The 16,425-nt window shown below is 45.3% G+C and overlaps 2 protein-coding genes across 4 annotated transcripts in view; one reads left to right on the top strand and one right to left on the bottom strand.

The window, feature by feature from the left end:
- The window catches only part of RFC5 (replication factor C subunit 5), a 352,752-nt gene extending 342,463 nt beyond the window's left edge, over window positions 1–10,289 (bottom strand). The window contains exon 1 of the mRNA XM_087942816.1: window positions 10,281–10,289. The gene's annotated coding sequence lies outside the window, so the exon portion shown is untranslated. The remainder of the gene's footprint in view (window positions 1–10,280) is intronic.
- The window catches only part of NOS1 (nitric oxide synthase 1), a 107,768-nt gene extending 93,466 nt beyond the window's left edge, over window positions 1–14,302 (top strand). The window contains exons 23-29 of one of the 3 annotated variants that reach the window (XM_087942811.1): window positions 1,700–1,910; window positions 4,220–4,307; window positions 5,719–5,840; window positions 6,374–6,522; window positions 6,837–7,031; window positions 8,650–8,768; window positions 11,396–14,302. In XM_087942811.1, the coding sequence (XP_087798937.1) occupies window positions 1,700–1,910; window positions 4,220–4,307; window positions 5,719–5,840; window positions 6,374–6,522; window positions 6,837–7,031; window positions 8,650–8,768; window positions 11,396–11,456 (945 nt within the window). In that variant the 3' untranslated portion in view covers window positions 11,457–14,302. Of the gene's footprint in view, window positions 1–1,699; window positions 1,911–4,219; window positions 4,308–5,718; window positions 5,841–6,373; window positions 6,523–6,836; window positions 7,032–8,649; window positions 8,773–11,245 lie in introns of those variants that run through there. The other 2 variants (XM_087942812.1, XM_087942813.1) reach the window with 2 other exon arrangements.
- The last annotated feature ends 2,123 nt before the right edge of the window (window positions 14,303–16,425 follow it).

Below are 16,425 nucleotides of genomic sequence, written 5' to 3'. Positions count from 1 at the left end.
TAGAATAGAATAGAATAGAATAGAATAGAATAGAATAGAATAGAATAGAATAGAAGAATAGAATAGAATAGAATAGAATAGAATAGAATAGAATAGAATAGAATAGAAATTCTTTATTGGCCAAATGTGATTGGACACACAAGGAATTTGTCTCTGGGGCATAAGCTCTCAGGGTACATACAAACAACAAAGTGATAGGTCGTAGATATTAATCATGGCTGGGTATGTATGTCATCCGTGTGATGACATAATCACGCAAAGGATATCATTCGCAAAACAGAACCATTATGAAAATGCATGGAGTCGTGTAAAATATTTCCGTGGACTTGAGTGACACGTGTTTTGACACAGTTATGAAATCTGCATGCTTTGGGTCAAAAGTCACAGTGCAAATCTCAGCAGAAATGTTTACTGTATCCAGGTGTAATAAATTGTGGCTTCACTTCCATCAAACTCCAAACTAAACCAGTGTCTGCCTATTTTGTCATTAAGAATTTTGTGCAAACCCAGAAACAGATTATAGGCCAGGGTATTGTACAAAACTGCTGGAAAATATATAGTGTGGGGTTCAAAATGGTACATGTGAATGGAATGGAATGGAATGGAATGGAATGGAATGGAATGGAATAGAATAGAATAGAATAGAATAGAATAGAATAGAATAGAATAGAATAGAATAGAATAGAATAGAATAGAATAGAATAGAATAGAATCCTTTTATTGGCCAAGTGTGATTGGACACACAAGGAATTTGTCTTTGGTGCATATGCTCTCAGTGTACATAAGAAAAAATAAAATACATTCATTAAGAATCATAGGATACAACACTTAGTGATAGCCATAGGTTATAAGCAATCAAAACATACTAGGAAAACAAATAAAACAAAGATACAAGCAACCCAGTTATAGTCGTAAGTGGGAAGAGATAGGTAATAGGAAGGATGAGAAGAAGAATAGTAATACAGTCTTACTAAGTAATTTGACAGTGTTGTGGGAATTAGTTGTTTAGCAGAGTGATGGGTTAAAACTGTCCTTATGTCTGGTTCTTTTTCTCACTGGCCCAAAGGTGTGGTACCCACATAATATTCCTCGTTGACCTGTCCAAGTTGAGTTGCTGGTTGTTGTAATTATGCAAAGCTACCTCCCCAGATGGAAGGATCAGCAACGGAAAGATTTGTTCATCTTTTTGATGTTTCAATGCTGAAATGTTTGCTGGTCCCTTGTTCTTTGGAAGCTCCCATTTCATATCTTGAATGCCAGTCCGTGTTGTGGGAACAGAGCCAAGATGTGGGGTGGCTTTAAAAGAGGATTAAGTCAGATTCTTGGAAGATAAAGTGGGGTAAAGCATTTTTCTTTCAGATGTAGCGCACACTGGAGCTGTACTTGCCTCTTGTCTGCTTCAGGACATGTCTCTTGTTGATCCCTTTCAGAAGATCTTGTCCAGACTGGATAATCTGGCTGTAAGGATTCTACTCAACAAAGGAAGCTCCAGGGTTTGTTTGGGTTTTTTTTTGCCTGGAGATAAACTCACATCTTTCTTTCTTTCTTTCTTTCTTTCTTTCTTTCTTTCTTTCTTTCTTTCTTTCTTTCTTTCTTTCTTTCTTTCTTTCTTTCTTTCTTTCTTTCTTTCTTTCTTTCTTTCTTCTTTCTTTCTTTCTTTCTTTCTTTCTTTCTTTTTTTCTTTCTTTCTTTTGCACAGGGTCTTCAGGATTATGAGGAATGGAAGTGGTCGAAAAACCCCACCATGGTAGAAGTGCTGCAAGAATTCCCATCCGTGCAGATGCCTTCAACCCTCCTACTAACCCAGCTCCCTTTGCTTCAACCCCGTTACTATTCCATTAGTTCCTCCCCAGACATGTACCCGGATGAAGTCCACCTCACAGTGGCTGTGGTGTCCTATCGCACCAGAGGTAAGCCATGCTATCTGTGGCCTGCAAAGCAGAATCAGACCCAAGCGAAGCCCCAACCAAATGAAGAACACTGCCTTGGCCTAACATGATGAGGCTTCTTGGGAGATCGTTTGCAAAACAAAGAGTTGGTTGTTTATGTTCAGAAACGTATAGTAAAGAAACTAAGGCAGGGTTCCCCGAACCCCAGGCCGCAGCCCACTACCAGCCGCGGGTGGGATTTGAACTGGTCGTTCCGGTTCTATAGAACCAGTTGTTACAATTCTGTGCAGTTCAGAGAACCGGCAAGTCGCACCACTGGTTGACCCTGCCTCGCCCCACCCACTCACTCTTTACCTGGCATGCGTGCCATCTAACTTGCTTGCGTTTGCTATCAGTTGTGCTGGGAGATTTAGATTAGCTAGAAAGCAGGAAATCGTTGGATTTCTTGCTTTGTAGCTAATCTAAGAGCAGAGCTGAACCTTCCTAAGGACTGAAGCTTCTATTTTTCAGTGCAGACTCAGGTAGCAGATTGCAGAAAGGTAGATCTCTAAGTGAATCTGTGATTCTGTGAGCAACTTCAATCTGCCTGCCTGCTTTGCCTGATTTTGGGTCAAAGTTGCTTTTTTATTTAAAAAAAAATGCAATATTTATATAAATATTTACAATATTTACATACAAGCCATGCCCAGCCAGTCACGTGACCACCAAGCCACACCCACAAATTAGGCCACACCCACAGAACTGGTTGTTAAGAAATTTGAATCCCACCCCTCTTACCGGCCCACAGCCTGTTCAAAACCGGGACATGGGAGAAATGGACAAGTGCATGCATGATGCTCTCTACTCCCATGAGTGGAGGATGCTTGCGTTTGCGCACAAAGCTCTATTCGTGCCAACGGAGCTTTGTGCATGAGTGCAAGTGCCCTCCACTCTCACAAGTGGAACTTCTTGTGGGAGTGCAAACGCCTGCCCCTCGCTTAAATGCCTGCCACTCACACGCATGAAACAGAGGGTGCTTGCGCACAAAGCTCCATTCACGTGAATGGAGGGTGTGCGCACACTGCTCATACAAATGGAGCTGTGCATGCGTGTGCACCTGCCACTCACACACACACATACACACACACATACCACAGCAGCCTGGTTTGCCAATCTGGAAAGTTTGGGGACCGCAGAACTAAGACACATTCAAACAAATCAGCACCATGGAGAGCTCCACTTGGCCAGGTTAGTGTCTCCTGCTAGGTTCTATTCCTCTGATCTTTGGGGTGAGAGATCTTTGGGGAAAAGGATCCCTGATGCTCACCCAGCCTTGGTGTTTTTCTCATCAACATTCTTTCCTCCTTAGCCTTTGTCTCCAAGCCCAAGGTCACCATTGTAGTGCAGGATAACAGCATAATTTTGCCAAGCACAATGTCCTAGGTGGAGATTAGCCTTTCATTTCAAATTTAAAGATAAAAGCATATCACAAGCGAAGTTGCCAGGAGAGCCATCTTTGGCTTCTCATTTGATGGACTGCAGAATGTGTTACATCTGGGCCATGTGTGGGGGCCAGTTTTGGCAGAGGTCCTGGTTTGGAAGCATCTGGTGAACATCAACTGGGAGACAGAAGAAGAAACAGAGTCCAGACAGATGTACGTTACAAATCCAAGTAACTGATAATGCTGTTATGATGAAGATAGCTTCTTTCCATGTATTTGGGGTGTGCATTGCTTCATATTTGAGCCCAAAAGGATGTATCCAAAGCATGATATAAATGCTATAAATGTAGTATTTATACCAAATACTGTAAATACAGTATTTATAAGCCTATTTATAATGCCCATAGTATCATTGCCTAGAGTGTTTGTAGATTATATCCCTACAGCCAGCTTGAACATTAGAAAGTTTCTCTCTCCCTCCCTCTCTCTTTCTCTCTCTCTCTCTCCCTCCCTCTCTCCCTCCCTCCCTCCCTCTCTCCCTCTCTCTCTCCCTCCCTCTCTCTCTCTCTCCCTCCCTCCCTCCCTCCCTCTCTCTCCCCCTCCCTCCCTCTCTCTCTCCCTCTCTCCTCCCTCCCTCCCTCTCTCCCTCCCTCTCTCTCTCTCTCTCTCTCTCTCTATATATATATATATATATATATACACACACACACACACACACACACACACACACACACGTATGTATGTATGTATACATACTTTCTAATGTTCAAGGTGGCTGTAGGGATGTAATACACACACACATATATACATACATACACACATACATATATACACACGTATATAATGCATGCTTACATGCTTTTGGAACCTCACCAAATATTATCCAACACCTTTTGCCTCTTTTCCTAGATGGGGAAGGCCCAATACACCATGGGGTATGTTCTTCCTGGTTTAACCAGATACAGGAGGATGAAGTGGTGCCCTGCTTCGTTAGAGGGTAAGTTGGGGTAAAGTATAGATTCGAAAACAAAACTAAGCCATGTGGGTGCCAGTCTGTTTTTAATACCGTTGAACTTTCCAGACTCAAGTTCCAGTTTATTCTAGGTTGACCACAATGCTAGAAGTCAGTTCACCTGTTATTTAACCTTTGGCTGAAGAATCCCAAATGTGTTTTGGTCAAAGCAGAAATGGCATTACAGGTTGTCATTGCCTTAACAGCCATTCATCTAATGATGGTTCAAAGTTACAACAGCCTCGGAAAAAAGTGATTTTATGTCCTTAAGTTATAACGGGAGATTCTGGTTCTTGCAAAACTTCAACCATAGAATCAATTCCCTAGGGATGGTGAAAGCATTCTTTCTCCAGGTATATTCATGCAATAGTTGGATGGTTATTAAATGTTTCACTTCAGATTAAAATAGAATATTTTCTTCCACCTTCGGAGTTCTCTAAAGCAGTGTTCTTCAACCTGGGCCACTTTAAGATGCGTGGAGGACTTTAACTCCCAGAATTCCCCAGCCAGCCAGTTAGCTGTGGAATTCTGGGAGTTGAAGTCCACACATCTTACCACTGCTCTAAAGGACTGGTTTGGGGTTGCGATCTTATGCATTTAGGGAGTAAAATTCAGCCCCACGCTGGGAAGGCAATGCATAGACTTTCAGTTACTCTGACCTAAACTCCTTGTAGAACTTGATTTTTTTTGGTGTGGGGGGGGAGGGGTTGGCAACTAGATTCCACAAGAGATCCAATTTAATGCAGACCAAGATATATTTACTCCTGCCTTAGGCACAAAGCCTGTTGAGAGACCTTGGACGAGTTCCACTCTCTCAGCCCTAGGAAGGAGGCAATGGCCAACCACTTGTTCCAATATCTCAGGGGCTGCCCCAAAGAAGAGGGAGTCAAGCTACTCTCCAAAGCACCTGAAGGCAGGACAAGAAACAAGGGATGGAAACTAACCAAGGAGAGAAGCAACCTAGAACTAAGGAGGAATTTCCTGACAGGGAGAGCAATTAATCAGTGGAACAACTTCCTTCCAGAAGCTGTAAATGCTGGAAGTTTTTAAGAAGAGATTGGATAATCATTTATCTGAAGTGGTGTAGGGTTTCCTGCCTAAGCAGGGGGTTGGACTAGAAGACCTCCAAGGTCCCTTCCAACTCTGTTATTCTAATTCACTTCCAAAAACATTGCCAAGAAAGCTGCAGGGACCGGTCTAGGTAGTTGCCACAAGTCAACACTGGACTCGAAGGCACCCCAAAAATCAAACATCGTTTGCCTCTAACCTTCCCAGCAGTGACAGGCAGAAGCATTTTCTCTCTCTTCGGAGTAGTCTACTTTTCATGACCTCCTGATGCAAGAAGATGGATGCCAGCTTGTGTGGTGATAGTGAAGCTCCCGTTTTGTTTCTCCAGGGCACCTGGATTTCACATGCCACAAGACCCCAAGCTTCCTTGCATTCTGATTGGCCCTGGAACTGGAATTGCACCTTTTCGCAGCTTCTGGCAACAGCGGCTCTTTGATCTCAAACATAAAGGTTGGTTAATTTTGGGAAATTTGATGGATAGATGACACGCAACAGTAGCAAATGAATTGATTTTGTTGTGGTTAGCCGGCAGCAGGTGTGGATGGGTGAGGAGAGCGAGGACTCAGATGAGGGGCCAGGACCATTAGGGAGTGGACTGCTGCCTTCAGAGATTGTGGGGCCCGGCAGCAGTGATGAGGAGTTTCCCGAGGAGCCTGTGCCAAGTGCACGTGCGTGCAGGATTGCTCGCAGGAAAAAGCAGCTGCAACAGCATGGGCGACTTGGGAGTAAGGCTGCAAGGTAATGATCCCTCCTTCAAGAAGATAAAATCCAGCTGTAAAGCGAATGTTCTTTGCAAGAAGCAAAGACGTTTTGAAACTCCAGCCTCGTGGACATTGCAGTATCTTAAGTTGGTTTTTGAAGACTCTTGTGTGGTGAAATATTTCTTATCTATTCTTCTTGGCAGCCTTGTTCCGTGTTGAGATGACTGGTAAGGAAAAAAAACAAACACCTCCTCCTCCTTCTTCTCCCAATCTTCTCACTAGGGCTGAAACCATGCCCCATGACACTGGTCTTCGGTTGCCGACAATCCAAGATCGATCACATTTACAAAGAAGAGACTTTGCTGGCCAAGAGCAGTGGGGTGTTGAAGGAGCTGTTCACAGCCTATTCTCGTGAACCAGAAAAACCAAAGGTAATTCACCCTGCCTTATCCACAGCCCACATCCCGAGCAGACTCTCCTGATCATTTCCCAGATGTCTTGTCACTCAGACAAATCGGCCACCGACAGGCACATGGAGATAAACAACGCCTACACACCGTGCCAAAGAGACAAATTAAAAAAAACAAAGTCAATAGGGGGAGGAAGCTGGATTTGCTCCACGGCTGCATGATCCACTGAACCACAAAAGGGTTGTAAAATCTGGTGTGGCTCATTGAACGACTGTCAAGGACGATATCGGCCAATGTGCTGTGAAAACTGGTTTTTTTTTTTTTCCTTCTTGTAGAAATATGTGCAGGACATACTGCAGGAGCAATTGGCGAGCTCAGTCTACAAAGCCCTGAAGGAGAAGGGTGGCCATGTCTACGTGTGCGGTGATGTCACCATGGCTGGAGACGTCCTCAAGACCATCCAAAGTATCGTTCAGGAACAGGGGAAGCTGTCAGCCGAGGAAGGCATCGCGTTCATTAGCAAGCTGAGGGTGAGCCATCATTCCAGTGGTGGGATTCAAAAAATGTCACTACTGGTTCTGTGGGCGTGGCTTGGTGGGCATGGCAGGGGAAGGCTACTGCAAAAATCTCCATTCCCACCCCACTCCAGGAGGAAAGTTATTGCAAAATCCCCCTTCCCTCCCTACCCCACTAACCTGCTTTCCAGCTCCGTTCTCCTGGGCAGGGCAACCAAAGAAGACCCAGCCGATCAGCTGCGGGCGTGGCTTGGTGGATGAGGTGTTCTGTGGGTGTGGCTTGGTGGGCGTGGCTTGGTGGGCGTGGTAGGGGAAGGATACTGGAAAAGCCCCCTTCCCTCCCCACCCCACTAACCTGCTTTCCAGCTCCGTTCTCCTGGGCAGGGCAACCAAAGGAGACCCAGCCGATCAGCTGGGACTCAATGGGAGGCGGAGAATAGTTGGGGGCGGGGCCAATCAGTGGTGGTATTCTGAACTACTCAAAATTTCCACTACTGGTTCTCCCCAACTGGTCCGAACCTGCTGAATACCACCTCTGGACCATTCCCATTGTGTGTTTCAACCTTCCTTGCATAGAGCTCTGGTGGCATAGTGGTCAAAGAGCAATATTGCAGACTTGCTGTATGACTGTCACAAGTTATGACCATGATGGCAGGCTGCATTACGGTTGTAATTCGAGGACTGTCTTTTTGCAATCTCTTTCTTCTCCTCTGCAGAAATATAATTGTGTGCATGGATTTTCTATCTTCCTGATAAATGTTGGGGGAGGACAGCCAGGTTAGCCTGTAATAGCCAAACATCTAAAGGAGTCTTGTAGCACCTTTCTAAACAAACGATTTTTATTTTACTGTATAAACTTTGGTAAACTGCCGTCTTTGGCCTTAATAAAATTTGCCATTAGAAAAGGTGCTGATTTCTCTCCCTCCCTCCCTCTCTCTCGCTTTGTCTCTCCTTTCTTTCTGTCTTTCTTTCTCTCTATCTCATTTTTCTTTCTCTCTCTTTCTCTTTCTTCTTTCTCTCTCTCTTTCTTTACCTTCTGTTTCTTTCTCTCCCTCTTTCTCTTTCCTTCTCTCTCTTTCTCATTTCCCTCTCTCTCTTTCTCCTATCTCTTTCTCTCTCTCTTTCTTTTCCTTCTGTTTCTTTCTCTCTCTCCCTCTCTCTTTTGTTTCTCTATTTCTTTCCTCTCTCTTTATCTTTCTCTCTTTCTTTCTTCTGTTTCTCTCTCTTCTCTGTCTCTATTTGTCTCTCCCTCCCTCCATCCTTCTCTTTCTCTCTCTTTCTCTTTCCTTCTCTCTCTCATTCTCATTTCCCTCTCTCTTTCTCTCTCATTTCTCTCTCTCTCTCTTTCTCCTATCTCTTTCTTTCTCTCTTTCTTTTCCTTCTGTTTCTTTCTCTCTCTCCCTCTTTCTCTTTTGTTTCTCTATTTCTCTTTCCTTCTGTCTCTTTATCTTTCTCTCTTTCTCTTTCTTCTGTTTCTCTCTCTTCTCTGTCTCTCTATTTGTCTCTCTCTCCCTCCCTCCATCCTTCTCTCTCTTTCTCTTTCCTTCTCTCTCTCATTCTCTTCTCTTCTCTCTCTCTCTCTCATTTCTCCCTCTCTCTCTCTCTCCTCCCCCACAAACATATCATTTTGCAGGATGACAACCGATACCACGAAGATATCTTCGGAGTCACTCTACGCACATACGAAGTGACCAACCGCCTCCGATCCGAGTCCATCGCGCAGATCGAGGAGAGCAAAAGAGACACAGATGAGTGAGTGCCTCTTTCGGCTTCTGCGAAATGTTCCTTCTCACCTGAGGCTGCTGGGTCCTCAAAATGTGTTCGATGGGGGGGGGGGGAATGGACGCCTTTAATAGTTTGGAGGGATCCGTAGTGAAGTGAGATGCCGCTCGACTTTCATAGAAAATGTAGGCGGGCTGATGGTTCAGAAATTCTGCATTTCTCCTGCCAGATCTCACATACTTTGACGAACAGGGTTTTGCTTTAGAAATTATTCCAAAGGGGAAGAGAATCTTGGAGACATTCTCTCTTTGGCATGATCTTCTTGCTCTTATTTTGTGAGGAGGTGACCAATGAACGTGTGCAAATGTCCTGTTTTGCATTGTCCGATCTTCTCCCAGCCTTCCCGAGTTCCTGTTGCATTTCAAGCAGGGGTTGGCTGCTGGGGGCTCGCAGGGGCTCCTGAGAAAGACAAACAGCAAGGGAAAGCTTTGTGGGCGTATTGCAAAATCCCCATTTCCTCCCCACCCCCCTAACCTGCTTTCCAGCTCCGTTCTCCTGGGCAGGGCAACCAAAGGAGACCCAGCCGATCAGCTGGGATTCAGTGGGAGGTGGAGAACAGATGGGGTTGGTGGGGCTAGTCAGAGGTGGGATTTGCTAGTTCTCCGAAGTACTCAAAATTTCCGCTACCGGTTCTCCAGAACTGGTCAGAACCAGCTGAATACCACCTCTGGTAGCCACTGAATTGGATCTATTTCAACCAGCCGATTCTGCCTAATCCATATCGAAATGGATTAAAGCCACCTGTTCTAACCAAGGCTTCCTTATCTTACTTGAAGTGCTGCCAACGACTAAAGTCCCAATTAGCCTTTCCAAAACCAAACAGAGAACAAATTCACTATGGAGCTTTCAGAGTCCAGACCGATCAGAGCAAACAACGTTGCTTCCTGCAAAGGTTTCTCTACCTTTGCACTTCCTTTATACCTTATGGGAGGGGCAATCACCTCCCAGACTTACTCCCGAGTGGCCCCTGTTGACTTAGCTGCTCTTGCCTTCTAGCAGCTTTGTGCACACGCGCGCTGGCTTCCCTTGTTCCTCTGCCTCGCTGCTGCCAGACTCCGGAGGCTCCAGAGTCAGCACGCAATTCCCAGATGGTCCTGGCCCCATCTCTGCATCGGATGCAGGACCCTCGTCCAAGTCCTCTCCAGACTGGTCCTCATTCTTCCCCACTATCTGATTCCACTGCTGTCTGCACAGGCAGCCAGTGAATCACAACGACACTGTCAGTAGTTAGGCCCTCCCTTTCCCAGCTGTTTTGCACAGCATATTTCATTTGGGTTACTTAATTGACCTAACTTCTTAGGTTTATACAATGTGTTATATATATATATATATATATATATATATATATATATATATATATATATATATATATATATATATATATATATATAGATGTGTGTGTGTGTGTGTGTGTGCGTGTGTCTGTGCATGTGTGTATACATATATATATATATATTTTCTTAAGTTTTCAAGGGTACTTACATGTATGGTATTCAGCTTTGTTCGGGTATTTTCCCACGGCATTATAGTTGTGCTTTTAAAGTTGTAGCAACGTTTCGCAGAATCTCATCTGCCATCATCAGGCTTCTGTATTGTGTTTGTCTTCGAGTCAGACTTTTACAGCCGTTTCTGTTTTAAATTTGGGGCTAGCCTTGTGCTTTGTTAGAATGGTTTTTTTTCTTCCTCCTGATTGGTTGGGAGTCTTGGTCTGTGTTTATTGGTCTTGGAGTTTGCTGTGTTCTGCTTGATTGGTGTTTCTAATATCTTCTGTCTGTTTTGTGGCTTTTTTTGTCTTGATTGGCTGGCAACATTGTGTTTCCTGTATTGGAGGCTTTTAGTGCGGCTTGGCTGTGAGTAAACGGACGGCTATCATTTATTAGGAAGCTAGGTTTCATCTGGGTGCCTGGCTGGGGTGTGTTTGAGCTGGAGGTATCAGAGGGGGGTTGTTTGTGCCCAGGTGTTTGCCTGGCTTGTGGTGTGGAGATTTTTTTGTTTGTGAGTGCAGGCTTCCAGATACTTGACTGTCAGGTGGAGTCATCTCTTCTTCTTAGGATGGCTGCTATTTTTCTGTCTGTTTTGAAGGCAGTCTTGATGTGATGCCTGTGTAGTATCTTACTGATTTTACGTTGCTACAACTTTAAAAGCACAACTATAATGACGTGGGAAAATACCCCAACAAAGCTGAATACCATACATATAAATACTGGTCAGAACCTGCTGAAAACCACCTCTGCTCCAGGCCTGTCCTGCCACTGCCTTCTCTGCTTGGGGGAGGAGAGGAAGCGGTGTGTGTGTGTGTGTCTCCTCCCTTTATCTAATAGCTCTGGGATTTCCAAGTGTTAAAACACACCTGGGCATACTTTAGCATTTTGGGGACCAGCGAGGTTTGCACCTGATGCTCCGAGGAAACACTTTAACGCCAGTCCTAACCGCCGGTTTTCTTCCAGGGTGTTTTGTTCCTAACCGGGACGGTGGGGTCCGAGGTGGGATGCCAAGCCAGTCCGGTGCCCAGCAGCTCCTGCTGCACGGTTCGAGGCTGAGGGAGGGCCCCTGGACCCTGTAAACTGACCACTCTGCCTCCACTCCCTTTCCTCCAGGGACACGGCAGTCCACGACTTTTGCTCTTCTTCCGTGTCTCACCTGGTTATTGTGTCCTGAAGGAAGCCCTGGCTACCGGTGCAACGGACCACGATGGGTGACAAAAAAGGAAATGGACGATGGAGCGGATTCTCTCGTCCCCTCCGCCCCTCCCACATCCCCGTCCTGTGGTCGTTATTTTTTCTTTTCACGCCCTCTTCCTGGAGCAACCCTTGCTGAAGCGCAATGGCTTTTGAACAACCTTGCCAGTGGCTTTGTTTTTCCTGCCAAAACAAAAAACAAAAAAAGAAAGAAAGAAAGCAACAGCCACCGTCTTTCGTCCTTGCCTCTCGCCGTGGACCAGGCCGTTGCCAAGGGGCTGCATGAAATCCCTTCTTTTAGCGATCCATTCTCTGCAAATTTTTGGGGCTTCGGGGATGGAGGGCTGGCTTTTCTGGGGACATGGCCGAGAGATGTCTTCCCGTCCACTCAGCACGATTGGCTTCGAATTCATCCGCTCGCTTTCTTCTTCTTTCTTCCTTTTTTTCCCCTTTTGTCCCGTTGTCTTTGGCGAAGGGATGGGGGAGAAAGGGAGATGGCCTGCTTTTCCACCCCCACCCCTACTCACCCCACCTGTATCTCTGCTCGTGAGCAGCCTCTCCGCACTTTCATACACAGCATGCCGTGTTTCCGTTCGAACTGTCTTAATGTAGCTGTGTTCTTCGGGGCTTCTCTTCCTCCTCCTCCTCTCCCATCCCTAGCAAGTTTACAAAAACCCAAGCGGTTACCAAGCAGAAAAAGCTTTCACCAAGAAGCAGTGGTACCCCCAGCCCTCCCTTCTCGAGAGTTACGAGGGATGGATGTCCGAAAGGATGAGTGGGCTGCAGATCCTCCCGATAACTCTGAAATTGTTTTTGTCTTCATGCTGGAGAGACAGAGAGCCCTGCGTTAGACAACGCTCCCCAAACATCCGCTCTTTTGAACCATAAATACAAGCCAGAGAGGCTTCCACAATCCTTCCAGAAAGCTTCCAAGTGGTGAGGGAGGGTCCTTTTTTCAGCCTCTTCACCAAATGACCCCTAAAATCGATGGCTGGGAAATTGGTTAAACCGAGCAGCCGAATCGAGTTTGGAAACAGGGAAAATAATTCAGGATGTTGTCATTGTTGGGGACAGTTCCCTTATTTGCACACACACACCCTCTTGCTTTCAGATTGGAGCCCTGTCAAATATCCAAAACAATTTGTGCACATTTGTGCAGTTTGCATTAGGGGAGGCAGTAGAGACTTGGTGGGGGGTTGGAGTTAGGATACGCAAAAGGGCTCGTGGCAAAACCCATCTCTCTCTCTCTCTCTCTTTTTGGGGTGCATTTTTTTCCATGGCAGTTTACAGCAATTTTAACCCTCATTGATGAGAAACTACAAATGTCGGAGACGGAGGGCAAAGTAATCCTTGGAGAGGAATCCAGTAGTTGGACTGACGCTGAACTTGTAGTAGTTGGGTTGGGAAATTAACTGGCCACTTTGGATGTGAGGTCTAAACGCATCCTAGTCAGCCATTCTAAATTTGCACATCCTGATAGATGGCACTAAATTCTGAGACCGTGATTTGTTTGGAAAATGAACTGGCCACCTTTGCCTCTGTGAACTGAAGACCTAAGTTGTTTTGTTTTTAAATTTCTGTGCAGTGTCATCTACATTTTAGAAACACCTTTTAGTCCCTTGTACATTACATTCTAGTTCTATCCCCATTCATGCCTTCCTAAACTCTTGATTGTACCATGCCTTCGTGATCAAAGAAGAAATAATAGCTTGTTGCCTTCAAAATATATATTTCAAAAGGAAAAAGAAAGAAAGAAAGAAACTGAAAAAGAAGAGAAAAATTCAAACCACCACACTGTGATAGGTTCAGATCATGTCTTGCACTGTGTTAGCGTTTTCCCAGATAGACACACAACTACTGCTTAGATGTTGCCTTTTAAAGCAGACACATGACTTGGATGTCTGGAGCGCAAGCTGGTTAATTGTGAGTTTACATAAAGCTGTTCCTGTATGTATGTTTACCTTACTTGTATTCCTCTATGGATTATCAGTCTTTTCTGTAGTTGAAAAAATAAAAATGAGCAGAAAAAAAAGAGAGGGAAGCGCGCTAGAAGAAAAGAGCATTATACCAACGCCGTCAATGAGGATCAGATAATCCATCAAGGAATTTAGCATTTGCACAACTCACTAAGCCAACCAATTGCCAGGCCTGAAATGTGAAGCTATGTTCTAACCAAGCTCAGTCATAAATCCACTAATTTTAACCTTGGTTCTCTGAATCATCTGGACCTGGATGGAAATAATGTCCTTATGGACACCTTGCAACAAAAGAGTTGGGAGGCTAGAGTGGCTAGGAAAATGGGGCCATTCTAGCTGCAACCCTTGTCCTTCTCTATCTATTTTTTCCCCCCTTATACAATTGTCCAAGGGGAGGGAAATAGCTTCTCCTATCCCATCTACCGGTGGTTCTGATCCGAGCTGGGCTACTGCTGTTTCTAGTTTTAGTTTTGCAATCAGAGATTTATTTTTTTTAAAAAAAAGCAAAGGGTAGCTGTTGAAAATGGAATGGGATGACTCACCACGGCCAACTCGCTATGGCACAACTCGGGACAATTCACCAAACATAAAAGTGAAATGAATTTCGATGGAACCGTGGTGTCAGGATTCCAGCAATCGCCCTAATTAAATCATGATTCTCGAGCCAAACTTCAAAAACTTCAAAGGATTCATTAGAGGCGACAGACTGGCACCGCCCTGGATGAAACCAACTCTGGCATACGTCATTCACATATGCCCCCCCCCCCTGAGTATGTCATAAATCACATTCTCCAATTAAGCACAATTCATGGGCTGGGTGTCATCATTCACGTTCTCCAATTAAATATATTCGCCGGCAAAAAACCCTGGTATTTTAGTTACAATCTTTTAAAGATAAAGAGTTGGAATGTACTTTCGCTTTCAACTGCTCTTCCAGATTCCCCCCCCCCCTTTTTTTAATGGCAACTATCAAAACAGGCATAGGAATATTTTATGAGTTGACACGTGGCTAGTAATCATAAAAAAGAAAGTCAATCCAGAAATACGAGGCTTACAGTAATTTTGACAAAAACAGAGTCACCGAGAATAAAAGTGACTGAATGAAACAGTTGACACATGTCGAATGGTGCCACAGCAAGTTGTGCTGCGGCGAGCTGGCCATAGTGACTTGTGGTTGAGTTGTCCTGAAAAAGTGGCTAAGCCACTGGCCACCCTTTGCTGCTAACAGGAAACTGAGCTGGCTTTGGTTTGCTGTATTATCTACATCAACTCGGGGCAAGAAACGGGACCACGGAAACAAGCGAAGAGACCCATCCGTGGGATGCAGGCAGCACATGAAACCAGGCCCCCTCCGGTCCATGGAAAAACCTCTCTCCATGGAACTGGTCCCACGGTGCCCCAAAGTTTGGGGGCCACTGATACACACACACACACACACACACACACATCTCCCTGGCTGTGGCTGGACTGCGCTTAGTCTGTTGTGCAAATCTTTGTTTCTCGAATTCTCCTGAAAAAAAGATGATCAGAACTTTAGAAGGGACCTCGTCCGTTTCTTGCCTGCTGCCTCCTTTTTCTCCTCGCCAAAACCAAGGAACCAAACGATGTTTACAGCCTTTTATTTTCCTTGTGCGCCTCCGATTTCTCTCCCGTGTACAACAACAACAGCAGCAGCAGCAGCAGCAAAAGTGAAGAATCCAGTTTCACAGCAAAGGTTTTCTCTCTCTCTCTCTCTCCCCCCGCCACCTTCCTGGTCCAGCGTGTCCCATGGTGTCCACGAAGCATCTTTTGTCTCGTGAACAATCTCGCTTTGTTGAGCAAAACCATGTGTCTTTTCCGACAGGATCATGGGTGCCCAACAGAAGAGAAACAAGGCAGTTTAATCCAGGTTGATCCCATGCAAAACAGCTGTGTGGAGACTGGGCAAATCGGATTCTGTTGTCCTGTAACTTTCAACACGTTGGTGTGCCAAAAAGGGGGTTGCGGGATGAAGGAAGACCTAATTTGGGGGCGGGAAACAGCAACCTTATAACATAGGCCGTGCTGAAACGTTTAGAGGTGCCCGTCTCCTGGCAGATTTATACCCTTCTCCTCTTCCTCTTCCTCTTCCTCTTTTGCCTTGTCTCCCCAATGTGCCTTTACTTTACTGGTGGCTGCCACCCCTCTTTGAAGATGTTCAAATCCCCGTTGCATTTCCAAACGCAGGTGGGCAGAGCGAGATCGATAGCAGAATAAGAAGAGTTGGAAAGGGATCCTTGGAGGTCTTCCAGTCCAACCCCCCCCCCCCCCGCTCAAGTAGGAGATCCTCTATGATTTCATAGCCTCTTGGAAAACAAGCATCCCACCCCACCCTATTCCACCCCTACACCAGGAAACCTTTTCTTGGGAAGGAGGGAGGGAAGGAAGGAGCTGTGTTCGGATCATAACAAATGCTTCAAGCGGCCGCCCCCCCCCCCTTTTCCTCCACCACCTCCTCCGAGCTCTGAATGCTGCAAAAATCTCCATTTGTATACCGTGCTCAGCACCTCTCTCATGGACTGATACCTGCTCATGTTTGCGAGATATTCCACACTGTTCTACAAGCATGCACCTTTATGTATAGTTTCGATCTGATTTTATGGAACTCCAAAAAAAAAAAAAAGGAAAAAAAATATACTTATGCCTGTTCGCATTGCAATCAATTAAAAATAATAATAATAATAAAAAATTCCATGCCTCGTGCTTGTCCGGCCTTGTGTTTTTTCAAGCTGCTTTATAAATTTCATTCGTTAGAATGGTTATTTTAGCACGGCTGCGGTTTGGATGAGAATTACGCAGCCTCCGGGAGTTAATACGGTTGACATGCATTTGGCTTAGCCTGGAGTGCGGGGGACGGTGGTGGGATTCAAAATTTTTTACTTCCGGTTCTGTGGCCGTGGCTTGGTGGGCGTGGCTTGGTGGGCATGGCAGGGGAAAGATACTGCAAAATCTCCA

Source organism: Notechis scutatus, chromosome 13, assembly GCF_049901735.1.
Source record: "Notechis scutatus isolate UNSWTSFEM ecotype Mainland chromosome 13, rNotScu1.2, whole genome shotgun sequence".
Classification (NCBI taxonomy): Eukaryota; Metazoa; Chordata; class Lepidosauria; order Squamata; family Elapidae; genus Notechis; species Notechis scutatus.
Note: the sequence above shows the minus strand (reverse complement) of the source record. Positions and strands in the feature narration are given on the sequence as shown.